Source organism: Dryobates pubescens, chromosome 24 (genome assembly GCF_014839835.1).
Source record: "Dryobates pubescens isolate bDryPub1 chromosome 24, bDryPub1.pri, whole genome shotgun sequence".
Classification (NCBI taxonomy): Eukaryota; Metazoa; Chordata; class Aves; order Piciformes; family Picidae; genus Dryobates; species Dryobates pubescens.
Genome location: NC_071635.1, coordinates 14786177 through 14813289, shown reverse-complemented (window position 1 = coordinate 14813289; position 27113 = coordinate 14786177). Strand labels below are relative to the sequence as shown.

Below are 27113 nucleotides of genomic sequence, written 5' to 3'. Positions count from 1 at the left end.
TAAAAAGTTTAATTACTGGTCCTTTGTGTGCTTGCACAGCTTACCATTGTTTTCTCCCTTAGCCCTGGGTAGCTTTAAGGTAGCAAAACAGCAAGCTGAATCCTGATGTGACCTTACTTGTCTTGCTGTTCAGCTCAGTGGTTTCCCCTTAGAAACAGCAGCAGACACTGCCTCACTTGAATTGTCCTCAATCAATATGAGTGTGGCATGGTACTATTTATACAGTAGAACAGTATTAAAGCAAAGCTTATCTATTGATACGGATGGCTAGAGAAACAGGTTTTTATCTGAGAGCTTTCAAAGTCTTCTTTACAAGTGAAATGGGACCCTGTGGAATGAATTGTGGGTTTTGTTACCTTTTTAGATGCAGATATTCTTTCCAAATGGGGTTAGCAACGTAGAGTTTGTCCACAGAGGAGTTTGTAGAGTAAATGACTGTTACTGCACATCTAAGGTGTAGCTGTGTGAAAAATATGTCTGCATGTGTTTCTGTGACTTTTAGAGGGAAGCCCTCAGAGGTTATGCATTGTGCAAGTGCAGATCCACAGCAGCAAAACTGTTAATTTGCCTGACTAGAAATATTAACCATACTATATCAAATAACTGCCAGGAACAATTCCCCACCATTCCCTGTGACTTCATTTTAATTGATTTTATTTTAATATTTTTTTAACTCCCAGCTTCTAAGATTTCCTTTACTCTGACAGAATGTTTATTAAATGCATACCAAGAAAATTGTTCTGTAAATTGTTTCTGAGAGTGGTTTTTATCTCCCCTAAATTGGTGGCTTGTTTCACATTTCCCGTCTACCTTTGTTTCCCCCCACCCCGTGCTCTGCCTCATTTGATTCCTTATTGGATTTGGGGCTTAAGCAGTGATCAGCTGCTGGTCTGATCAGCTGTGTGTAGTGCCTGCTTTTAGACATTGTTCGTGTACACCCCAAGGACAGTTATAAACAGAGCAGGGGTATGTTTAGAAACATAGAATAAAGAGGGTTGGAAAAGACCTCAAAGATCATCAAGTCCAACCTGTCACCACAGACCTCATGACTATTAGACCATGGCACCAAGTGCCACATCCAATCCCCTCTTGAACACCTTCAGGGATGGGGACTCCACCACCTCCCTGGGCAGCACATTCCAATGGCTAACAACTCTCTCTGGGAAGAACTTTGTCCTCACCTCGAGACTAAACTTCCCCTGGCACAGCTTGAGACTGTGTCCTCTTGTTCTGATGCTGGTTGCTAGAGAGAAGAGACCAACCCCTTCCTGGCTACAACCACCTTTTGGGTAGTTGTAGACAGCAATAAGGTCTCCCCTGAGCCTCCTCTTCTCCAGGCTAAACAATCCCAGCTCCCTCAACCTCTCCTCACAGGGCTGTGCTCAAGGCCTCTCCCCAGCCTTGTTGCCCTTCTCTGGACACGTTCAAGTGTCTCAATGTCCTTCCTAAACTGAGGGGTCCAGAACTGGACACAGGACTCAAGGTGCGGCCTAACCAATGCAGAGTACAGGGCACAATGACCTCCCTGCTCCTGCTGGCCACACTATTCCTAATGCAGGCACGGATGCCATTGGCCTTCTTGGCCACCTGGGCACACTGCTGGCTCATGTTTAGGTGGCTGTTTGATCTGGTTTACAGATGATGGTGGGCTTGATAATGACCACTGATGAAACTAACCATTGATTGAGACCTCAGTCTTTGAGCAGCAATAAATGACACACCACAGTCCAAACAAGCTGTGGGTTAGTTGCTTTGGTTTGTGTTCAGAGCTGTGATGCTAAACAAAGTATTGATAATGCTTTCATGAGGATTTTTCGTGTTCTTGTTCTCTTTCTTTAAGATACTATATATTCAATCATAATACTGCATTGCTGTGAGGAACATGGAATTTACATATAAATCCAAGTGATTATTTTCTCATCAAAAAGCAGAGGTAACTTGTGCAAGTGTGATGCTACTCTTAAGTGCAACCTCTGAATGATTTGAACAAATATGCTAGTAAAGGAAATCTTCTCAGGATTTAGGCTGTGCTTCAATTGAAATACCAGGAATATAGTTGCTACTTTAAGTACACATTAGTGAGCTAACTAGCTTTAAAAAATCTAGTCAATGACAGTTATGCACCTAAGCCACTTGATCCTTCATAATCTGAGTTAGGGGTGATCATGATGAGTATCACTTCACTTCATTTTGGAGTGCTTGGATTGTGTCCAGAGAAGGGCCATGAGGATGATCAGAGGGCTGGAGCACCTCTTCTATGAGGACAGACTGAAGGAGTTTGGGCTATTCAGTCTGGAGAAGAGAAAGCTCTGAGGAGACCTTATTGTGGCTTTCCAGTATCTGAAGGGGGCTCCAAGAAAGCTGGGGAGGGACTTTTCAGGGTGTCAGGGAGTGATAGGATTAAGGGAGTAGAACAAAAAGAGAAATGGGTAGACTCAGATTGGATGTTTGGAAGAATTTCTTCCCCATAAGGGTGGTGAGAGACTGGCACAGGTTGCCCAGGGAGGTGGTAGAAGCCTCATCCCTGGAGGTTTTTAAGGCCAGTCTGGATGTGGCTCTGGGCAACCTGCTGTAGTGTGAGGTGTCCCTGCCTATGCAGGGGGGTTGGAACTGGATGATCCTTGAGGTCCTTTCCACCCCTGATTCTATGATTGTAGCAGCTGTTCAGAGGTATTCCCTGGCTCTTGCTTCCAGCTCCTGATGAATGTTTTCTGTTGGTTCTGTAATGTAAAGCCAGGCACTGGAATATGGTAGCCATCCTTCGGTAAATGGCCTGATGCGCTCATCACTGTCTGTAGGGAAAAAACGCACAAGTAGTCTTCTCAGTCAGGATGGCAGCAGCTGTGGGCATACAGAACAGACGAATATTGGGCACCTCTGTTATCCTGCTGGTATGTTATTTGGCAGCTGCAGACTTGCTGACAGAGAAATTGAGATTTTATCAAATACAACTTCAGATTCAGGAAACTCAGTTCTGCTGTGGTAGCACTGCAGGCGCTGTACCCTGGGAGCATATTTGGTAATTTTATTCTTTCTCTTTTATTTTTGTCTTTAGACTTTGCTTGTGCTGTAGGGTTTAGAAAATGCACAAATGCAAGGCAATTAAACCATATTTGTCTGATGATCTGTGCATGCATGTACACTGCACATTGCTGCTCAGGATGCAGCTGAACACAAAACCTCTGGCCAGCTCGCTACTGAGGTCTTGGAGAATCGAGGCTTCTGCATGCCCTGAGTGTGTTAAACCAGCTGGATTCAGCTTGCCTAGTGTCCTAGTTGGATGTTCATTCTGACTCAGGTAAAACACATGGTATGAAGTAGGTGTGAAAGCTTCATAACATCAACTTTTGGAGTCAGTCTTAAAATCATTAAGGCTGGAAAAGATCTCTAATATGAAGTCCAGCCATCAACCCAACAGCACAATGTCCACCAAACCATGTCCCAAAGTGTCATGTCCACATGTTTTTCGAACACCTCCAGGGATGGTGACTCAAGTGCCTCTCTGGGCAGCCTGTTCCAATCCCTGACCACTTCTGCAGTAAAGAAATTGTTCCGCATATAAAATCCAATCCTCCCTTGGCACAGCTTGAGACCATTTCCTTTCGTCCTATTGCTTGTTACTTGAGAGCCCAACCCCCACAGCCCTACAACCCTCTTTCAGGTAGGTCTTAAATAATTCTAATGTAATTGGAGTCTTCTGTATACTGTGGGGAGAAGCACTTACACCATCTGACTTCACTACCCAAGTGTGCTTTCTGATGGATTTTCAATACAAAGCCCTCCTAACCTGTATGTTTAAGTTTTATGTCTTAATGTTAAGGGGTCAGATATCCTTCCCTGCCAACGTGCTGCCTTTAATAGAGTAGGTTCTACCATAACATAAATTGATAATAATTTATCTTGCACCTGTATTTCTACAGAGTTGTAGACATAATAAATCATTATTAGAATAGAATAGAATAAGCCAGGTTGGAAGAGACCTTCAAGATCATCGCGTCCAACCTAGCAACTAATCCAACTCACCTAATCAACTAAACCATGGCACCAAGCACCCCATCCAGTCTCCTCCTGAACACCTCCAATGATGGTGACTCCACCACCTCCCCAGGCAGCCCATTCCAATGGGCAATCACTCTCTCTGTGTAGAACTTCTTCCTAACATCCAGCCTAAACCTCCCCTGGTGCGTCTTGAGACTGTGTCCTCTTGTTCTGGTGCTGCTTGCCTGGGAGAAGAGACCAACCTCCACCTGGCTACAACCTCCCTTCAGGTAGTTGTAGAGAGCAATAAGGTCACCTCTGAGTCTCCTCTTCTCCAGGCTAAGCAACCCCAGCTCCCTCAGCCTCTCTTCATAGGGCTTGTGTTCCAAGCCCCTCACCAACTTTGTTGCCCTTCTCTGGACATGCTCCAGCAAGTCAACATCCTTCCTGAGCTGAGGGACACAGGACTCAAGGTGTGGCCTAACCAGTGCAGCGTACAGGGGCAGAATGACCTCCCTGCTCCTGCTGGCCACACTGTTCCTTATGCAGGCCAGGATGCCACTGGCCCTCTTGCCTGCCTGGGCACATTGCAGGCTCGTGTTCAGCCTACCATCAACCAGCACCCCTGGTCCTAGAAATAAATCATTATTATTTCTAATAAATCATTATTAGAAATAATAATTTAGCTTTGCAAATGTACTTTTATGGATTTGTAGAAATAAGCTCAAATTAGTTTGCCCCTTTTTTTGAAAGTTTGATCAATTTTTCAGGTTTGTTTTCTTTTTCTCTTCACTCTTAATTTCTCAGGATAGTGTGGTGGGTTTAGGAATTACCCCCCAACTACTTTGGAGAACTGCCCCCCAAGATAAAAATTGCCAGACTGGCTCAGAAGGTTTTGGAAGCAAACAAAGCTCTATTTACAAGGAAACTTAATATCTAGAAATATGAAATGCAATGAATATGTACAAAATATACACTATAGAGATGTTTACAGTTTATATGTAACACAAACTCCTCAGCCCCCCCTGGATGGACCCAGGGGGACTGTTCACTTCCTTCCCCACTCCCTCCCTCCTTCCCATTACCTCACACAGTAGTCAGAGATACCCTGGCAAGGCCACGGAAGAGAGAGAAAGGGAAGCTGCTATCAGAAGTGACAGAAGAAAAGAGAACTGTTTATGCTTCTGCTCTACATCCCCATTAGGAATCCAATGAATTCTATAGCCCTTATCATTATTTTCCTTTTGCATCCTATGGTAATTTATTTCACTTTCAGTCTTTGCAGTCAGGGACTAGGCTAAAGTTCCCCCTTCAAAACGGTAACAGACAGTTGTTTTCATAGTTACTTCCTGAAGATTACATCCCCCCTCTGTTGTTTTTTTTTGGACTGGAACACCTCAGCCAAGGTAACAGCAATCAACCTGCTCGTGCAGCACATGGTAAAACTTCTTTTGGCTGGGGTTTGCGTCATTAGCTGTCAGGGCTGCAGAAGATGAGTAGCTAACCGAGTAAGTAATGTGTAACATTATCGTTGACGGAACGTTTCTTACCATTAAGCCTTCAAACTCTTACTCAGCTGTCAACACATGGGCACTTTCTGGAGCCAAATTCTCTCATGCTGTGCACTGCCTGCAGCTCGCCTGAAGCTCAACTTTGACTAAAAGTGTTGATTTCGCTTCTTTTAGCCTTGTTCTCATTTAGCGTTAAAACCTGCTTAGAGTCTGCCTTTTATTCTGCAAAGTACACATGCATGTGTCATCCCTCGCACACTTCTGATGTGGAGTTAAGGAGCTCAAAAGATATGCTAGTAATCTTAATGAATAATTGATTAGAGAGGAGTCTGGCAGTGTTAATTGTGAGGTGCAGCTGAGCGAATGCCAAAACAAAAGCTCTTCTAAATGTTTCCGAAAACCTTGTAAAGTCTTTAGCATTGAGCAACAGGGTCAGTGCACTGAAGTGGAATTTAAAGGAGCCTCTTGAATGTAATGGATTTTGACTTCTCTTTGTCATGTGCCTCAGTGCATCATTGATTGAGCACTCATTTGTTAAATCAGCTGTAGTTTTTTGCCATTTGTGAGAGCATGGCCGCTCACCGCGGCCCTTTTCCCCCTTAAACGCCGGGTTCTTGTCTTAATAAATCACAGGCACAAATTAGTTTTTATCGAAGGCAATCAATTCTCCAAGCAGAGAGGCAGGGGAAGATGGTCACAGCGAAGCACGTCGTGAGCTTTTATTTTCTTAGCTGTTAGAAGGAAAAGGGGGAAGTCAGGGATACGTTTTCAGCTGAAACATCGATAATTCATGTCTTTAAATTCGGCTCCCAGCAAAATGCTCTGAAATGATTTTATTTGGAAAGCTCTCAATGGTGTGCATTGAAAGAGCAGTTCAAGGTAACCAGTGTTCAGGCAGCTCTCTAAGAAATGAGCAAAGGAAACCTGAGGGTTAAGGAACAAGCAGCATGCTGTATGTTTGCAGCCATGAGAGATGCTCTCTGATTAGTGGAAAGGCTAATTACCTGGAAGCACTGTAGGTGCCCTGCATACCTGATTAGAGTTCTGACAGCAGGGCAGAAGAAAGGAGACCTTGAGAATGTGTCAAAAATATCCCTTTATATAAGCAGATGCTATTACCCTTGCAAGAGAATAGTCACTTATCCAGAATGGTTAATGCTGCTAGTAATAAGTATTCTATGGGTGGGACATGAACTTCTGAGCAGTGTCCAGGTGCAGTATTTAACAGAGTAATGATAGGTGAAGTCTGGAAATGCTCATCTCAGTGCTCTGTGCAGTCAGATTTATTTGCCAGTTGTCATTGCAGCTCAGGGTCTGAGTGAGTAGTCAGGAGTTGTGAGGAACAGAAGACAAGCTTATGTTTGGAGGTTTTTTTCAACATTGATGCTAGTTATAAAGTTAGAAGCTGTTTCTTGGTCTCATCCTGAAATGAGAGTTCTTAAGAAAAACCAAACCATAGATATGACACAAAAAGAACATGCAGAGAGCCTCAGTGTTCTGCAGGGTGTGAGCTCAAATTTTAGGCACACTTGGAAGTCAGCTCTTCAGAGGGTTATTGTTTTAACCATTTTGGAAAAGATTTTGAGCAGGGGTTTTAAAAAAAAAAAAGAAAAAAAAAAGAAAGGGAAGAGAGGAACAGAAAGGAAAAAGCCTCAAGAAGAGTGAGGAAAAGTCATTCATGTGGATGGAAAGAATGAAAGCTTCTCAATAGCATGGAGTTTAGCACTGTAACTGCCTAAATCGAATTAGAGTGAAGAGGGATGGAGAAACAATTTTCAGCTCTGACACCACCTCATTTTTAACCCAAACCTTTCTGAAGGTGCAGAATGTCTACTTATTCTGGGAGGAAAGTAAATGCTCAGTGCCTTCATGCTTGGGTCCATATTGAGCAGCAATCTAAATTTCCCACCCAGGTGTTGGCAAATGGATGGACTGCATTTTCTTATATCGTGGTAGGAAATGTCATCGTGACCATGGCTTGAGAAATAGCTTTTGTTTCCCTGGCAGGTATACTGCAGTGACACCTGCTCATCTTGTGAGTGCTGTATGTGTCGTTCCCCACCCCCAGCAGAGCCCTTTGCTCCTAGACCTGTTCTACAGGTAGCTTGCAACTTAAGCTGCTGTTCTCACTTCTGATACTGTCAGGCGCTTGGGGACACGTCCCTTTCTTCTCTCTCTGTCTCCCTAGGCTCTATCAAAAGTGCGAATCTGAAACCAAACAAAATAAAGCTTCAGTCCACATCTTTGCTCAGCCTTTACGTGTGCATTTTTCTGTTTTGAGTTCTTTTAAACTGCAGCTATCAGAAAGAATAAAATAGTGCATCACCTAGTAGAGTACTGAAGTGATCATCCAAGCAATTTTCTTCTCCCTGAAGCCAGACAGCCAAAGCTTTTTATTACTGACTGACTGAACTTTCTGTGTCTGTCTGCCTAGGTTGCTCATCCACCTTGTTGTGATTTGTGATGTTAGAGGCTTTTGAATGTAGGCAAAGCAGGAATGCTGATTTAAACATAATATTTACATTTAAAAAAGCTCTTACATGAGATATATCAAAAATAACCCAGCAGGTTTATAGCATTCTTGGGTTTTTTTTTCTCTCTTCTTATTTTTGTGGACAGCTTTAGCAGGCATCTGGCAAACTGATCCTGGAATTCTTTAGTTCCTCTCCCTTTTCAGCAAAGCTGTGTGGTTAAAAAGCTTTTTCTCAAGTCTTCAGAGAGCTTGCAGCTTGTTCACAGGACCAGTATTGGGATGGATCATCCCAAGTTATACTTTTAGTCTACAGGATGCTTTTTTCTGTTCTGTGTATGAGGCTGATGTCACAGGACGTTAGGGATTGGAAGTGACCTCTGGAGATCGAGTCCTGCCAGAGCAGGACTGTAGAATCTAGTGCAGGTCGCACAGGAATGCATCCAGATGGGTCTTGAAAGTCTCCAGAGAAGGAGACTCCACAACCTCTCTGGGGAGTCTGCTCCAGTGCTCTGTGACCCTCACAGTGAAGAAGTTCCTCCTCACGTTGAGGTGGAACCTCCTGTGTTGTATCCTCTGTATCTCTGTGTATCCTCTGTGTCTGATCCATAAAAGAGAGGAATGATGGCATTATTCCTTTTGGATCACAGGGCCTCAATTTGTCCACTGCAGTGTCATTTGCATTGCCTGCCGTTGCTTTATAGGGCAAAGGAACAGCTCTGTGTAATTTTAAAGTGACCAAAGCCATTATGTTTTTACTATCATCTGTGTGAGAGTATGCAGCAGAACTTCAGGGAGAGAAAAGGAAACCGAGACACTCTCACAGGGAAATTGCTCTTAGAACAAAAAGGGCTGGTAACAAATTGGTGGTGAGTAAACTGGTAGGTAGGGGTCTCCTCTCTCATGAAACATACTTTTTATACCTGGACATGCAGGAGCTGTGGTGTTTGTCATGTGTAAGGTACCATCTGCAGCACTTGAGCAGACTCTGTATTTAACACCAAGGTGAAGCTGCTGTGGTTATGTTCTGGGTAATACTGCCCTGTAATGGGCAGTTGTGAGTTGTTTAGTTGATTAGATAGAGTTGGATGATAGGTTGGACTCAATGATCTCAAAGGTCTCTTCCAACTTGGTTAATTCTATTCTATTCTAATAGTGAGTTGGAGGATGGACTGGGTTTTGTCATTTTCAAGATAGTTACAATGTGTATCACTAGTTATTAGGTTGCATATTTTGATTTCTTATAGATCTATGAGGCAAACAGTGCACCTGAGAGCTACTTTGAAAATCAGGTCAGTTGATAATCTTAGGGTGAGTTAAATCTTGCTGCTCTCACTGCAGTTCTTCTGTTCAGGGCAAAGATAGCAAGTGATTAACTTATTCTGCACCTTCTGTGAAGAAGTCCAATCTGCCACCCACCAGGTGGAACAGTTTATGAAGGTTGTTATGCACACAAAATAGATACAAGCAAATGAATCTCCTGTTGGTAAGAAAATCCTAGAAATCTTCAGTAAAAATCGAGAGTCTTAGGGATATGTTTTGTCACTTGAGCTAATGAGGCTGTGTGAATGTGTGTGGCATGTCATTTAACTGAGTAATTACAAGGGATTTCACTTTCAAAAGGAATGTGTCCCACTTGTAGAATGAGAATTAGTCTGGATACAGAGGACTGAGGCCTTTGGAAATGTATAAGTACATAAATAATCTAATCCTGTACTGTGAACTTCCAAACTCACAGTGATTCTTTGGGAAAAGCTGGGGCAGAGCCTGGGGAGGAGCCAAAAAGGAGCTGGTATTCCCTGAGGACTGACTAAAGAAAAGACTCTTGCCCTGCAAGGGGGAAGACAGAAACATTGGGTAACATCTCTTACTTGTTCCCTTGTTTTACCTTTTGTGCTGGCATTTGAGGTCTTGGGAGCTCAAATCAAAAAAAGCTTTTCTTGCCAGGATGGGGGTTAAGGGAAATATTCTCTCTTTATTTGGTTCCAATCTCACATGCCAGCTCCACTCCCTGCCTAGGCAGGCTCTGCTAGACTAAGGCTGTTTTGTTTTCAGCAACAATTTTCCCCCTCTGGAAATATTCTGTTATGTTGCTGAATCAAAGATCCACATTTCAGGGCAGATGATTTAAATGCAAACCCAGTATTCATATCAGACAGGGGAAAAGCAGGCTCCTTCTGACAGCAAGTTGCAGCATTGTAACCCATACAGGAAACTGAAGTACAAAGCCAAGTTCTATTTGTTGCCCTCCTCTTTTCTCTCTCTTTATTTTCTTTTTTCCTTTTTTTTTTTAACCTTTAGGCTTCCTCTGCCTTGATTTGTGCCTTTCTACATCTTACCTGCTCCACTATGCCCAGAGTGCATTGACATTACCATTCTCAAGTAAATTGTGCCATAGACACGTAGAGTCATTTCTGTTGGAAAAGACCTTTAATATTACTCAGTCCAACCATTCTCTAACAAGGCTGGTGCTAAACCATGTCCCTCAGCACCACATCTTTGAAACACCTCCAGGGGTGGGGATTTAGCCACCTCTTTAGGAAGGCTGTTTCAGTATTTGAGAACCCTTTCAGGGAAGAAGTTTCTTCTAATATCCAACCTAAACCTCCCCTGTTGCAACCTGAGGCCCAAATCCTCAGTTTGTACCTATTTATTATTTATACCTATACCTCTGCAACTAATTGAAAGGAAGTTGTACTGAGGTGGATGTTGGTCTCTCCTCTCAACTAACAAGCAACAGGACAAGAGGAAATGACCTCAAGTTGTGCCAGGGAGGGTTTTAGATTTTATATGAAAAATAACTTGTTCACTGAAAGAGTGCTGAGGCATTGGAACAGGCTGCAGAGAGGTGGTGGAGTCGCCGTTGCTGGAGATGTTCAAGAAACTGTAGTCTTGGCACTTTGGGACATGGTTTAGTGTGGGCATGGCGGTCTTGGATTGATGGTTGGACTTGATAATCTTAGAGGTCTTTTCCAATTTAATGATTCTGTAATTGACTCCTGTATTTTCAGGAGGAAGATGGGGGGAGGCCCTAATTCAGATTGTGTCAGCTTTTGTCACTTTACCACATGAAGAATATGATAGGAACCTGTTACAATCACTGTGTACAAAGGAGTTTCTTCTAACAGCTGCTAAGAAGCAGACTAGCTTGTCAGGAAAATTACACCCTCCTTCAGAGGATGCTCTGCAAAAAGCTGACCATAGTGGATGTGGGCTTTGGTGCTTGATTCCCTCTTCCAGTTCACAGCAGTACCCTGCTTCTCACTGTGCTCAGGTCATGTGGGCAGTGCTGTGCAGCCTGAGGGCGTTCCTCAGAATCACTCCTGTCTCCTTGCAAGGGCAGATGGTAGATGTGAGTCAGGCAGTATGAGCTTGTGGAGGTGAGTTTCAGGGAGGTGAATTTTCCTTGGACCTGCCAGCTCAAAATCAGTGTAGACAGAGCTCTTTTGATGTGACAGCACTGTAGATTCAACCAGTTTCCTGCGTGCTTCAAAGCGGCTGTCAGTTTCTTCAGCAGGTGGAAGGAGAGATTTAGGCTGCTGTGCTGAGGGACAGGCTGCTCTAAGCAGTACCTTGGCCCAGTGGGTCATCTGTGAGTTGAGAGATAGCGTGCAGTTGAACAAATGCACCATTCTTTTGTCTTGAATGCGAGATCTACATTTGTATCTGGTGAATAACTTCCAAAAGAGGAACATCTTTGAAGCAGATGGTTAAAAAGAATAAATAAATCACAAGTTATTCCAAGACTGGTATGGCATTGATAACAAGAACAGGAGGGTTGGTTCATTCTACTCCAGATGAGCAAACCTCTGCATCTTGCTGTTGATGTGCATACTGAGCACATCAGAATGTGTATTAAGCAGAGTGTCTGTTCCGTGGGGCTAACCAAAGCAGCACACGAGTTTCACGCTCCCAACCCTGAGTTTGGACAGTTCCTAGAAGAGAAGTGGCTGAGCACTTGCAAACCCCTAGAACCATGTCAGTAGGAGGAAAGCAGCAGGTTTTACTGATCATAGAATTGGGTGAAATAGATAATAATTGGTCCAGTTATGCTGAAGTATATTTGGAGCTGGAAATTAGAAACACCTTTACTGCTATGAAATAATATGGTGACTCTTGAAACAGAATTAAGTAGGTAAATGATCTTAATTTAATGAAATAATCACAATTCTTATTGGGCTTCTTTTTAAACAGCAGGCTCTAGCAGCATGTACTTGTAATTTTTGAGGCAGTTATTTTATTGTCTGCCACAGAAAGGTGGTTTATGGTCCTTTTCTCCTTAGTCATTTAATAACATTTTCAACCCATGAACATTCAAAGATTTATGCACAGTTCATTTCAGATGACTCCTATCCTATCCCATTCCAAGCATTAAAAACAGTTATCACAAGATAACATTAGGTCAGAACACAGAGTAGGCTGCTTGAATTGTATTATTGATTGCTGCTTTGTGAAGATTTTCCTCAGCTGTGTTGAAGCTATGTGTCTGTTTGCTGCTGCCTCCTAGGAAAAGGTGGCCTGGCCACTTGAATTGAGACGTCTTGCTCTGGATGCCCAGTTGGAAGTATGTGCTTAGACCGTTTCATTTCTTGTGCAGACCATCTAGTTGCAGCTTTTTGAAGGCAAGGCTGCATCTTTAGTTACACCTTCCAAAGTAGAGAATATTTACTCATCTACTACAGAAGATACTGTGGCACAAATGTTTCTATTAATGACATTTATTAATGCAAGGCTTACTCGGGAATTTGTGCAGATGTATTAAGCAAGAAAGATTTGGGTTTGCAGCTGGGTTTGCAGTCAGTTTAGTTCTTGTGTGTCCTGTTGACATTCTGTAGTCTGCCACCCACCCTCCCCAGGGGTGGGGTGGACTGGTAGAATACCAGCTGGTGTGTTCTGTTTGTAAAATGTGAGATAATCACAGCTGCAGGACTGCAGCCCTAATGTCTGTAGAAATGTATTTGGGAACACTGAAAAGGAAGAACATATCCAAGAAACACCTCTTTTGTGTAAACATTAACTCATTTATTAGGATCTGCCTATTATTTAATGATGCTCTTGCTTTTATTGACTGCCTGTATGTGTATTTGCAGGCATTAAGTTTCTTCCTCAATGACAATTTTGAGACTGGACTTATTGGATTCCCGGGAAAGAAAACCTGTTTGGGTGGTTTTCCTCCCTCTATTTAAACTATGGTATTTGACTCCTTTTGAGCACATACTCATTATCTTGAAATAGAAACAAGCTTCCCTCCCTGTGCTCAGAACCAAGATTATTGTTGAATTCCCAGACTGGTTGCATTACAAGCAAATAATTTTCTGTCTGGTGGAGGGAATGGCCAATTAGTATGAAAAGGGTTAATGCCATTACCCCTCTTTAAATGCCCCTTTGTTTTGCCTGTCCTGTGTTTGCAGAAGAGGTGGCAATCCAATGGCAAACCTGTGGTTTTGTTCCTTTTCAAAAATCCCTGACAAGCCCATGACACAGGCTACTGCTGTAGCTGTACATTTCTATTCATTATTGATGACTTGGGGCCAGGCAGGCAGCACACAACACAGGCAATATGGATTACCATACTGGGGGCTGGCTCTGGGGGAGGGTCGTGCAGGCGCCTGCGCACACGTGTGTGTGTGTGTGTCTGCATTTTGGGTGGGTTTGGCCTTGAAGTCCTCAATTCTGCAAGGAAATCCTGTCTGGGAATAACAGTGCAAACAGGTTGAACAAGCTTAGGGATTCATTTTAGCACAACATTTCAGGGCATTTCGTCTTAAGGGAAGGGGAAGAAGGTATTAGCAAGCTCACTCTTAAACTAATTATTAATAGCTTAACTTTAAGGAGACTTGGAAATGATCCTGAAGGGTCCTGAGCATCCTTTATCCCAGGGGATTGGGAGGGTATTTCTTACCTTCGAATGTAGTGAGCACCTTGGCTGAAGAGACCTTTTCCACGCCAAACCTATGTAAGCTAATTTACCCATAACAATAATTAGAGCCAAACTATGCTGGTGGTTTAACTGGGGGCATTATGGATTCTCATTTCATGGATACCACAGACCAAACCCACAATTTGGGTGAGCGTGGGAACCACACCAGCACCATAGTGATAGGTTTTAAGTGGTGTTTCTGAGTAGCAGGTCACCAGGAGCCCTTTGCAATGCTAGGCTTGTCTTGCTGCTACCGATTCATGATGAATCCTTACAGGTTTTTATTGGCACAACACTCCTGCCTGTTATAGGAAGTTGTTGTTTTCATCCATGTGTCAGAGAGTGCTTGCTTGTATTTGCGCTGCTGGAGGTTCTTGGCTTGAAGAAAAATGAGGGAGGTAGGAGTTGGTTTTAAACACAGTGTTCATGTTAACAAAATGTTCTTATATTGATGGTGTGTTTATACAGAAACTGTTCCACTTAAATAATTTTCAGTTACAGGGAGAGCTATAAAAAGAAATAAGCAGAATCACTTTTGATAACTGCTCATTTCTGTAGCATTTGTCATAGCTCTTCTCTCAGGTTTCTGCAGTTTTCCCCTTATGCTTCTGTTTTCTTTCACACAGCTGATTATCAAAGCAGGAGAAGTTAATTTGCAGTTCAGCTAATTCAAAGCTTATTGTATCATGATACTTTGTAAGCATTTAATAGCATAAAATACTGAGTGCTAGAGTCCAGTTCATAAGGATGGGCAGAAAAGGCTTGTGGGGACCTTGCTGTGTCAGATCTCTGACTTCAGACATCACTGATTTAATTCTGTTTCACATGTAGAACCCTTTAAAGTAATGCTGTTGTAGAACATAAAAACTGCTTTCTCTTCTTTTGGGAAGGAGCAGTGAGAATCCATCCCAGTGGAAGAAGGGCACTTGGTTATTCCAAAAAGCACAGTTAGTCAAAGCAGAGCGTTTGCTTAGTGTAGCCCGTGGTTTCTGTGGTTCTGGTTTCTCATGCTGTGACTCAGTACTCTTTAATGTATTTCAAAATACAGAATCGACTCTATGGCTAATTTAACAGTACCACAACTTCTGGTTTAGGAGGTTCTTTTCTCTGGAAGGTCCCACAGCACCACCTAGTGTGCCATCCTTTCCTATTGCCAGCTGGCTCTGTGATAGCAGAGGTGCTGGCACGTATTGCTGGTAGTGTCTTCTTCCTAATTAAAATTAGAATTTGCTGATTACTTGATATAGATCTAAATACAGGAGAAATTTAGATCCTTTGTGAGTTTCTTCTGCAGGAAAACAGAGTTAGTAGGCTGAACATGAGCCAGTTGTGTGCCCAGGTGGCCAAGAAGGCCAATGGCATCCTGGCCTGGATAAGGAACAGTGTGGCCAGCAGGAGCAGGGAGGTCATTTTCCCCCTCTATCAGCACTGGCTAGGCCACACCTTTGAGTCCTGTGTCCAGTTCTGGGCCCCTCAGTTTAGGAAAGATGTTGAGTTGCTGGAACATGTCCAGAGGAGAGCAACAAAGCTGGGGAGGGGTCTAGAGCACAGCCCTATGAGGAGAGGCTGAGGGAGCTGGGGTTGCTTAGCCTGGAGAAGAGGAGGCATGTACAGCCCAAATGACCAGATTGTACCGAAGTGTTTTTTGCAAAGACAAAGGGATCTCTCATGAGTGGGGATGATTGAATTCTTTTCTCCCCCTAAGGGGAGTGTATAGATTCACTTCCCATGCTGATGTACAGAGTTGCAGGGATTTGTTCTCTGCTGATACCATGTGAGAAATAAATTAGCATATGGACAGACAATGGTTTGTTGAGCTGAAACTAGGAAAAATGTGTGTATGAGGAAGTTTTAAAAGGTTCTTGTTGAGATGGGAGCTAAAAGGGAGGAAGAAGGTCTTGAGGCCAGGAATGATCGTCAGCAAAAGCAACTCATATGGAAGTGGGAAGCAATTGGAGCTATAGGCTCAGCAGTATCACTGAACACCCTGAAGATGTTAACAAGGCTTGGACATGTTGCACAACAGAGAGATGCAGTGAAGAGGTGAACAAGACTTGATGTGTTGCATGAGAGACAGGCAACAAAAAGACACAGGAAGGAGTTACAAGTTTGAGTGGGGAATCTGGCTTGATCCCAGCCCAGATACATAAGCAAATGTCCACCAAAATCTCCTTTGGTCACACACAGTACTGTGGAGCTGCTGCACTAGCAGGAGGTTGCATGACCAGAAGCAGCAGAGGCCTGCCCCCCCACCTATTGTAGGATATTCCACACCCTGGCAGACAGTTCCCATCTAACTGAATTTTCATTTATTTTTTCTTAAAATATCTCTAATGTAGATGATGAGGTTTCAGGATGTCTGATGAAAAGTGCTCATTCCCAGCTCTGAGGCTTTTGTTGTGTTTGGGCAGCATTCCAGATATCATTCCAGTATTACCTGCGAAACCCCAACAAGTCCTTACAATTACTTTAAAACTTTAGGGCCCTTACCGTTGTGTTCTTAACTGTTCTGTTGCTGTGTCAGATGATTTCTGGTGTGTTGAAGATGCCCTCTGCTGGGAAGCCAGGCAAATGAGGCTTCTGTGGAATTTTACTTTTCTGTAGCATTCTTTTCATACTCTTGAATTATTTCTCAATCCCATACTGGAACCTGACCCCTCAACCTTACTGAAAAGGCTGCAAGTAGGCTTCTGCAGCCCCTTGCTCCAAATACTAATCACTGCAATGTCTTCCAAATAATTTCAGTTACAGACTAGAAAGCATCATGCTGAAATGGTTTAGTACTTGAAAACTAAAGAGAAAAGGAGACTCAGGGGTGACCTTATTGCTCTCTACAACTACTTGAAGGGGGGTTGTAGTCAGGGAGAGGTTGGTCTCTTCTCCCAGGCAACCAGTACCAGAACAAGAGGACACAGTCTCAGGCTGCACCAGGGGAGGTTTAGGCTGGAGGTTAGGAGGAAGTTTTACACAGAGAGAGTGATTGCCCATTGGAATGGGCTGCCTGGGGAGGTGTTGAGGTCGCCGTCGCTGGGGGTGTTCAGGATGAGGCTTGACAGGATGCTTGGTTGCATGGTTTAGTTGATTAGGTGGTGTTGGAGGATAGGTTGGACATGATGATCTTGAAAGTCTCTTCCAACCTGGTTTATTCTATTCTATTCTAAACTGACATATGCAAAATTCACAGTTAGCTATGCAACCTTGTTAGCCTTTTATGTCCTTTTTTAATGCCCTTTTCTTTTATGTCCCCTCTTTATTCAGCATATACTGATGGTTTCACAAGAACTTGCCTAATCCCAACCTGACTTTTAGTGGTTTGATGTTGGGGTTTTTTTTTTGGTTTTTTTGGCTTTTGTGTGTGTGGTGGTGGGTTTTTTCCCCTCTTCTGATTTGGAACCAAATAAGACTATTCAGTGGAGGGAGTTTTATTTTGTTCTCGTGTCTGTCAAGAGGTTCTGCTTAGTTCCAAAGAAGGCAACTGATTTCTAAGGATTTTGGCTGGTTAGCCAGGTATGTGAGAGCTCTTTCAGCAGTAGGAGTCATTTATACATCAAATTAAGATTACTGCAAAGCAGTTTGGCATGGGGCTGTGCTTTAGTTTATTCAAGAGGATGAATAATGTGGTTGAGCAACCAATGAGCAAGATTGTGCACAGAAATTGTGGAGCTGTGACCAGCCTGAAAGGTAAGGGGAGGTTGAAGTCTTGTAGATTGGGAGGTTGGCCTGTATAGTCTCTATCATGTTCTTGAAGACACTTTTTGCCCTTTAGGAGAGCTTGCTTTATTTCTTTTGTGATAGTTCTAGATTGTTGTAGAACATTTGTTTACATATATTATAGAATGATAGAATTGTTAGGGTTGGAAGGGACCTCAAGGATCATCTAGTTCAAACCTCCCTGTCATGGGCAGGGACACCTCACACTACAGCAGGTTGCTCACATCCAGCCCGGCCTTAAAAACCTCCATGGATGAGGCTTCCACCACCTCCCTGGGCAACCTGTGCCAGTCTCTCACCACCCTCATGGTGAAGAACTTCTTCCTAACATCCAATCTGAATCTACCCATTTCTACTTTTTTTTTTCCACCCCCCCCCCAGTCCTGTCTATTACCTGACACCCTAAAAAGTCCCTTCCCAGCTTTCTTGTAGGGCCCTTTGGTGCTAGCTCCCTGATTCAGACCTTGACAGACTTTCCAGAGGTAGGGTTCTCTTTCTGAAATGTAAAGCATGGTGAAGTCATCTGCAAATTTGTCAAAACCAAAGCAAAACCCCCACAATTCTAAACACTCAAGCACAAAAGCAATGAAACAGAAGACATTGGAGGTAAGAAGAGTAAGAAATGTCTTGCAGTGAAGTCTCTCGTGCTGGAATCAGAACAACTGCAGATAATGGTTTTTTTGGGGGGGGAAGGAGTGCAGGCTGGGGGTTTGGTTGCTCTTTGTTTTCCAAAAAGTGCCAATGACTCAAAATAAAACCCTGTGAGAAGTATTGCTGCACACAGGTGAAGGCTGAATTTCAGTTTCCACTCATGCTTGTCTTCTGATGAAATTACTCAAGAGTTTGTAGCCTTTTTTGTTTAAACTTTTCCCTATCAATGGTAATGGAAATGGTACCCAGTTAACTTTTTACTACTTTTTATTCAATTTATATCATATAAAGGTGCTTACAGTTTTGTCTCTTTTGCATCATGCTCTGATGAAGCATTCAAGAACATCTGTAGCTTTAAGCACAAGTGTCCAGTTCTGGGCCCCTCAGTTTAGGGAAGATGTTGAGTTGCTGGAACGTATCCAGAGAAGGGCAGGAAGGCTGGAGAGGGGGTTGGAGCACAAGCCCTGTGAGCTGGGGCTGCTTAGCCTGGAGAGGAGGAGGCTCAGGGGAGACCTTATTGCTGTCTACAGCTACCTGAAGGGAGGTTGTAGCCCAGTGGGGGCTGGTCTCTTCTCCCAGGCAACCAGCACCAGAACAAGAGGACACAGTCTCAAGCTGCACCAGGGGAGGTTTAGGCTGGAAGGTGAGGAAGAAATTCTTCATAGTGAGAGTGATTGCCCATTGGAATGGGCTGCCTGGGGAGGTGGTGGAGTCGCCATCACTGGGGGTGTTTAGGAAGAGACTGGTTGGGGAGCTTGGTGCCATGGTTTAGTCAATTAGATAGTGTTGGGTGATAGGTTGGACACAATGATCTTGAAGGTCTCTTCCAACCTGGTTTATTCTATTCTAGATAACTGGTTTCAGAAAATACACATTTGCTCAGAACCTGGACTACACCCCCACCCCTTTTTTTGTTGTTGTTTTAGTTGTAGCACCACTACTTAAGACAAATCTGATGTGACTTTGGTTAAGGTTTCTTCCACTCATAATTGCCACCTGCATGTCATACTGGTGACCTGTAAGAATGAAGAAAAATTGCATGGGAGATCTGTGGGTAAAGGAAAGGAAGGAAAGTTCACATGTATTTCATGCCTCATTACAATAATTCTTGCCCCTCTCCTACCATGTGTCCCTCTGGATCTGTGCCCACCTTCCTCTTACTATTTGCATAATTTCTTTCTTAATGATTTGCCATCAGAGCTTCAAATCCATTGTTACTTCCTTTTGCTGTCTGATCTGGCAGCCAGTTACATGTATTGATTATCCACACTTTGGAGAATGAACACCTTTTAATATCTGCTCTTCAGCAATGCTGTGCTGGATGTAGCCTGTAGAAAACCTCTGGACATCTTTATCTATACAAGGCACATTGCAATTAAATGGATCTCCAAGGAAGTCCTTGCTGTTAAAGTATATTTATGCACATGCTTGCAGACACAAACCTGTATTTAAACTCTCCTGATCAAGACCTGTTTCATGATCTTTACTGTAAAAAGAAACATGTTTACAGGCATCTGACTCTCCAGACTCCTGTGCTGTATCAGTGGCTTAGGTCAGGCTGAGTTGTTTGGGTGTTTTTTTTTTTTCCTTCCCTTTCCACTAAAATCATTGAAATATATTCAGTCAGTCTTTCACATCAGAGGTGTAAATGGATTTCTTGAAAGTTTTTCTGCTGATAGCAAAGGGCAGTCACTTTACAACTTCGACTCCATTGTGGGCAGCAGTTGGAAAGCTTAACACTCCACCCGATCTTTGAAGATGCTAAAATTGTGTAATGACCTTGCATTCTCAAGGGCAGATGCTCAGCTTCTGCTGGAAGTGCTAATCTACAATCTGTTTATCTCCATACACTATTTGACAGCACTTGCGTGGAAAGCAAGGCAGGGAAAAGCCTGGTCAAATTTAGTTACCTTTTCCTCTCTGATGGTGTTAGTGTCCAATGGACTTAGAAACAGTAGTCTTTATATTCATTTTTGGCTTCTTTTGTGCTGTTCAGCCTGTCATAGTCTTAGAAAGTAGCCACACTGTCATTGTGAAGCCTCCAGCTCTGTGCATGAGCTGGACTGGGAAGAGTAGTGCTCTTCTTCCGCCTTTTCTTTATTTCAAGTGAATCAAATTTTGATTTTGCCTTCAGCACCTAAGTTGTCCTCTGTATTTTTTGTCCTTGGGCTTCATACTCGGTGTGCTTTATAGATTAGTGGGTATGAGTTGAGGTGCATCACAGAATGCTTATGAGCATATTCAGGTTGGACTCGATGATCTTTAAGGTCTCTCCCAACCTTAGTGATACTTTGATATTGAGGAGCAGTTTTTGAGTGATGGATTGAAGCGAGGCCGTGGGTGCAGGGGAAGGAAATGCCTTTTGTTAAATAAACCATAGTCATGTAAATCCTTTTTCAGACATGGAACAGAAACCTGAATAGAAAGGCTTTTGCACAGAAAAGCACAGCAGTGTTTCCAGGTAACATAGAATGGCTTTAAGTGCCATCACAAATTGTTTGGTGTTTGTCACTAGACCAGCTGATGCAATTGAAAAAGGTTCCTTTCTCTGACAAATCTTGCCTTGCTTGCCCCTGTATAAACCACCACAGTCACCACAGCTCCACTGACTGAAAATAACCCTTTGGTTTTCATGTAATCCCTGTGGCTTTTCAAAGCAGTGCTCCATATCAAAATAAAACATTAACATCAGATTACTCTGATTCAGCAGCAGCATCTATTTTTTAATATGAACTTGTCTGTCCTGTCAGGTAATTGTCTGGCTTCCCAGGGAATTGGGGGTGTGTTGTAAATGGGAAGATTCAGTCTCCTAAATCCTTTCTGTGGTGAGGCAGCAGGAAACTTGCTTTTGATTATTAAGATCACCAGGTTTAATAGCAAAATTTTGTAGAGGATTGCTAGAATTGACCTTTTGGATGCTAGATTTTTCACCAAGCTCACTCAGGAATCTATTTATGTTGTGTAGCAGGATTCTCTTCCTCTTTGCTTACAGAATTATGAAGCAGAGTCACTGTCACAGAGGGAATGTTTCTCTTTGTGACATACTTTGAATTAGCAGTGGCTGTTGCCCTGCTAATTAATATCACCAAGCTTTTGAAGCAAGTATGTACCAAGCCACAGATCCTGTTCTAAAGATCATAGTATCATAGTATCAGTCAGGGTTGGAAGGGACCACAAGGATCATCTAGTTTCAACCCCCCTGCCATGGGCAGGGACACCCCACACTAGATCAGGCTGCCCAGAGCCTCATCCAGCCTGGGCTTAAACACCTCCAAGGACAGGGCCTCAACCACCTCCCTGGACAACCCATTCCAGGGCTTCACCACTCTCATGGTGAAGAACTTCCTCCTCACTGTGATGAAGGACACCATCTTTATTTATCAACAAGATAAAAGGGAAGGTTGGTTTGTGGTTTTTTTTTTTTTGTTTGTTTGTGATTTGGGTTTTGGTTTTTATTTTACTTTTGTTGATGTGTGAAAGCACTGTGAGGTGTACTGAAGCACATAAGAAATGTCCAATGGTGCTGAATCAATGAGTTCCATCTGATTTAGAGAAGAGCTGGCTGTACTCACCAGCTGGCAGTGTGCTCCTTCCTCCCTACCCTTAATGCTCACTTGGAGTACAGAGTGCTTTTGGTCTATCTTCTCCAACTCCACCCACGCTCCTCTTCGCTCAGGGAAAGGTCTGAAGGTGCAGCCTTGCTGCAGTGGTGTTCCACCATCCCAAAACTACAGAATGCTTGGGGAGTACTCAGGTACTTGGTAATACTTGAGCTGTGCAGCGTAGTTGGCAGTGAGGAAAGGGAAAGAAGGGATCTGCCTTGCCTCTTCGTAGTGGTAGTTGATAACAGCTGGAGTTTGGTCATCCTGATGAAGGGACTGTGTTGCATCTACATTACACAGGTCTGTTCTAAGCATCATATACGCTGCTGTGTGCAAGTGTTGTTTCAGCTCTTGGTGTTTCCTCCCATCCTCAACTTCTGTTCTTTATAGGATTTTTATTTTTTTTCTATTTAGAGAGCTCTGAAAGGTTTCCAGGTTGTAAAGTGTGTGTTTGCAGCCCAGAGATACTAGGGAGCCATTCAGAAGACTGCCATTATTGACCTCTGAGAAATACTTTTTCTTTCTGATAACAGAAGTGGATTTATACAAATACTTAATTAAAATGGCAAGATACAGAAGTGTACCTCACATAGCGTGGCCAGCAGGAGAAGGGAAGTCATTGTGCCCCTGTACTCTGCATTGATTAGGCCACACCTTGAGTACTGTGTCCATTTCTGGGCCCCTCAGTTTAAGAAGGACATTGAGACACTTGAATGTGTCCAGAGAAGACTGGTGAGAGGCCTTGAGCATGAGGCCTCTCTCCTATGAGGAGAGGCTGAGGGAGCTGGGATTGTTTAGCCTGGAGGCTCAGGGGAGACCTCATTACTCTCTACAACTACCTGAAGGGTGGTTGTAGCCAGGGAGGGGTTGGTCTCTTCTCTCTAGCAACCAGCACCAGGACAAGAGGACACAGTCTCTAGCTGTGCCAGGGGAAGCTTAGGCTGGAGGTGAGGAGAAAGTTCTTCACCGAGGGAGTTGTTAGCCATTGGAATGTGCTGCCCAGGGAGGTGGTGGAGTCTCCATCCCTGGAGGTGTTCAGGAGGGGATTGGACGTGGCACTTGGTGCCATGGTTTAGTCATGAGGTCTGTGGTGACAGGTTGGACTCGATGATCTTTGAGGTCTCTTCCAACCTTGGTGATACTGTGGTAGTGTGGTTTAACAGTTGCTTTTTGGTTTCAACTAACCTCTCACAGGCAGGAGATTTTAGCAGTCATTTCTAAGCAGATTGTTTGAAAGCTTTTTCTTTGTTTGTCCTGGTTTACCTTCTCAGGGATAATCAAATATCATTCCTTGAATAAGTCAGAGTGGCTTCATGGAGCAATTTCCGGAGATTTCATATGGAGGCTTCTAAAAATCCTTATGTTTAGCAGTATGGATGGACTTGATCTTAAGGGTCTTTTCATACCTAAATGATGCTGTGATTCTCTTCCTTCCTCTGCAGCTGGTATACTCAAAGCCCTGTATTTCTTCATCAGTGTTATCTGCGTTTCGGTCTAGCCCTCCCTGTAAACAGTGAGTGACTCCCTGAAGCAATTCTTACTGCTTCTACTTTTTTTTTTCCCCCAAGTCTTTTATGATCTATCTCAGCTGTGGCATTTGCAAAAAGATAAATGATTATGGATAGCTGGGCTGTGGGGCAGTCAAACGTGGCATATATTATTTATTTTAAAATATGTTTTGAAATTCTGCAGAGCCTTCAAGTTGCACAGCCTTAACTGGTGCCTTCTCAGTCCTGCTCATCTGCTATCGTTTGTGTCATGTTGCTTTTTGGTTGAAGAGTGCAATAGGAGCTCTCTGTGCCTAATGGGCTGCCCAATTCTTGTGGACCCAGAAAGCAAATGCAAAACTGGTCCTGTAAGGTTTTTCTGTCTATTAGGTTCCAAAAGACTGAAGTAAAGCTGTGTTACTCAAGGTTAAATGAAAAGCAGGGGACAACTGCTTTTTTAATTTGTGTTTTGTGCTCTTTAACATCTTCATTGATGATCTGGATGGGGGCATTGAGTCCATCAGCAGTAAATTTGCAGACAACACCAAGCTGGGGGCAGGAGTTGATCTGCTGGAGGGTAGAGAGGCTCTGCAGAGGGACCTGGACAGGCTGGACAGATGGGCAGAATCCAACGGTATGAGATTGAACACATCCAAGTGCCAGGTTCTGCACATTGGCCACAGCAACCCCAGGCAGTGCTACAGGCTGGGGTCAGAGTGGCTGAGAGCAGCCAGGCAGAACTAGTACCTGGAGGTACTGGTCAATGGTAGGCTGAACATGAGCCTACAGTGTGCCCAGGCAGCCAAGAGGGCCAATGGCATCCTGGCCTGCATCAGGAATAGTGTGGCCAGCAGGAGCAGGGAGGTCATTCTGCCCCTGTACACTGCACTGGTTAGGCCACACCTTGAGTCCTGTCTCCAGTTCTGGGCCCCTCAGTTTAGGAAGGATGTTGACTTGCTGGAAGCTGTCCAGAGAAGGACAACAAAGTTGGTGAGGGGTTTGGAGCACAGCCCTGTGAGGAGAGACTGAGGGAGCTGGGGTTGCTTAGCCTGGAGAAGAGGAGGCTCAGGGGAGACTTTATTGCTCTCTACAACTTCCGGAAGGGAGGTTGTAGCCCAGTGGGGGCTGGTCTCTTCTCCCAGGCAGCCAGCACCAGAACAAGAGGACACAGTCTCAAGCTGTGCCAGGAGAGGTTTAGGCTGGAGGTTAGGAAGAAGCTCTACACAGAGAGAGTGATTGCCCATTGGAATGTGCTTCCTAGGGAGGTGGTGGAGTCACCATCATTGGAGGTATTCAAGAGGAGACTGGATGGGGTGCTTGGTGCCATGGTTGAGTTGATTATGTGGTGTTGGATGAGAGCTTGGACACAATGATCTTGAAGGTCTCTTCCAACCTGGTTTATTCTGTTCTGTTTGATTCTTTTCACTTGGAGCTACAAATGAACAGCAAATAGGCATCATTTTAGGTGGGTGGGAGAAAGTTTTGGACTTTTGTCCTTTAAACAACAATCTGTGAACAGTTGAATGACACATCTGGATGAAGTATCGTCTTGGCTTAGAGAAATTCTGAGCAAGCAGTGTGAATTAGCATGCATTCAATGATAGAATCATTTTATTGAGCAGTAATAAAATATTGAAGTCAGCTGGAAGGATGATGGGGAATTGCTGTTTGCAGCCATGAAACTGATGCATGTCATGTTAACTCCCAACCTGAACAACTCATTTTCAGGTTCGCTCTCGTGAAACTCACAACCCTCTGTTTTGTCCAGTCGTCAGCTTCAAACCTGTTCCTTGTCAGTGAAGACAACAAATCTTTTTGCTTGCGTCCGCCTGGGGGACGTGGAAAGCTGAGGTGGTCCTGTGTGATTAAATTAGATGAAAGGCTTGCCTTCTACCAGCAAGACATGAAGGCTAATCAAGTGAAATGAGTTTTGAGATCTCTGGTCCTTTCCGTGGGGAATATCAGTTTACATTACACAGCCACGACACCCAATTCATCACGGTTGAGGCAGCGTCTGCTCAGAAGAGGACCTGGGACTGGGTAGCGTGGGACTTGATCACAAGTCTCCCCCTAAGGAGCCAAGTTAAGATGCAGCACAGTGAGAGGAGAGCTGGAGTGTGTGTTTTTTTAAATGGATAATCTGTGTTTTTGTCTATCAGATCTTTTAGAATATAGAGGGACTTGAGTGCCAAATGTGGAAAGTTTGAGTTAGATGCTTTGTGGCGAGTATGGTTTACTAAATGATCAGCATTTAGCTATTAACTAATGGACACAGTAAAGAGCAAAGATGAACTTGTTGTTATTTAATTTCTATGATCTCATTGGGCATGTCCCTGCTTACTGCAGGGGGGTTGGACTAGATGACCTCTAGAGGTCCTTTCCAAGTCAGTGCTTTCTGTGTTTGTATGATTCCTTGCTGAATGATGTTTGTGTATTTCTATGCACTAAGGTATAAGGAGCTAATGAATATTCTGCTTCCCTGACTAACAGACTCCTTTGTAATTTATATCTTCCAGGGCATTGTTATAACTCCACTTCTGCTGCTGCTTTTTGTAAGTATCTTGATGTGAAGATATCTTTTTACTGGGTAATCTTGCACCTTTAGATATTTACAGTATTATTTACAATATTATTTATGGTACTGTGATATTATTTATAATAGAAATTTGGCTGCTTTTACAATGCTTAAATGCAGACCAGAAAAATCTTCCTTGTTATTTAAATAAGGTGCTCCACAAAGCGTGTTACAGTGAATGCAAGCACTGCCTGGCCAGAGAAGGGCAGCGAGGCTGGGGAGAGGCCTCGAGCACAAGCCCTACAAGAAGAGGCTGAGGGAGCTGGGATTGTTTAGCCTAGAGAAAAGGAGGCTCAGGGGAGACCTTATTGCTTTCTACAACTACCTGAAGGGTGGTTGTAGCCAGGAGGGGTTGGCCTCTTCTCGCAGGCAACCAGCATCAGAACAAGAGGACACAGTCTCAAGCTGTGCCAGGGGAAGTTTAGGCTGGAGGTGAGGAGAAAGTTCTTCCCAGAGAGAATTGTTAGCCATTGGAATGTGCTGCCCAGGGAGGTGGTGGAGTCCCCATCCCTGGAGGTGTTCAGGAGGGGATTGGACGTGGCACTTGGTGCCATGGTTTAGTAGTCATGAGGTCTGTGGTGACAGGTTGGACTTGATGATCTTTGAGGTCTTTTCCAACCTTATTGATTCTATGAAAACCCAGGGTTCTTGCAGAATTACCAGACAATATGCTATTAGTCAGGCTGAGTAAAATTCAAACACTTGCCAAGTAAGGTGAACTCAATTAGGAGATCCCTTGGAGAGCTTTCCCATGCAGGAGCTGGAAAAGATCATACTGATCCAAAATGGATGACAGGCCAGTTGGGAAAGCCCTGGGCAGTGAAGCCCACGGGTACTTTTGTGGTAGAAGTCAGTCAGATAGGAGCTGCAGCAAGACAAATTACCAGAGCCCCTATGTGCCACTAAATGTGGTGCAACTTTATTCCTGTTAGTTCAAGAGTTCTTTATCAGTAGTCTTCAGTCAGGACCATGGTTCCTTACAATTCATGGTAGAGGAAAAGGGAGAAGACAAAGTTTTATCTTCATGTTTTATAAAGTTGTGGATATCAGTCAGCATACAATGAAGAGACTTTAACACCTGGATAATGTTAAGTCCCTTGTCACTGAGGAAGTCTGGGTGCTTGAGGATTTTGTGGTATGGATATGGTGCAAGTTCCTGAGCACTGTGGCTTTTTGAAGAGGGGAGGAGTAGGCTGAAGCACTTCACA

At 43.7% G+C, this 27113-nt stretch overlaps 1 protein-coding gene across 2 annotated transcripts in view; it reads left to right on the top strand.

Moving 5' to 3' along the window:
• Positions 1-27113, top strand: part of SLC10A7 (solute carrier family 10 member 7) — a 147731-nt gene that overhangs the window by 71542 nt on the left and 49076 nt on the right. For both annotated transcript variants that reach the window (XM_054172687.1, XM_054172685.1), the window contains exon 6: positions 25847-25882. In XM_054172687.1, coding sequence (XP_054028662.1) covers positions 25847-25882 — 36 coding nt within the window. The remainder of the gene's footprint in view (positions 1-25846; positions 25883-27113) is intronic.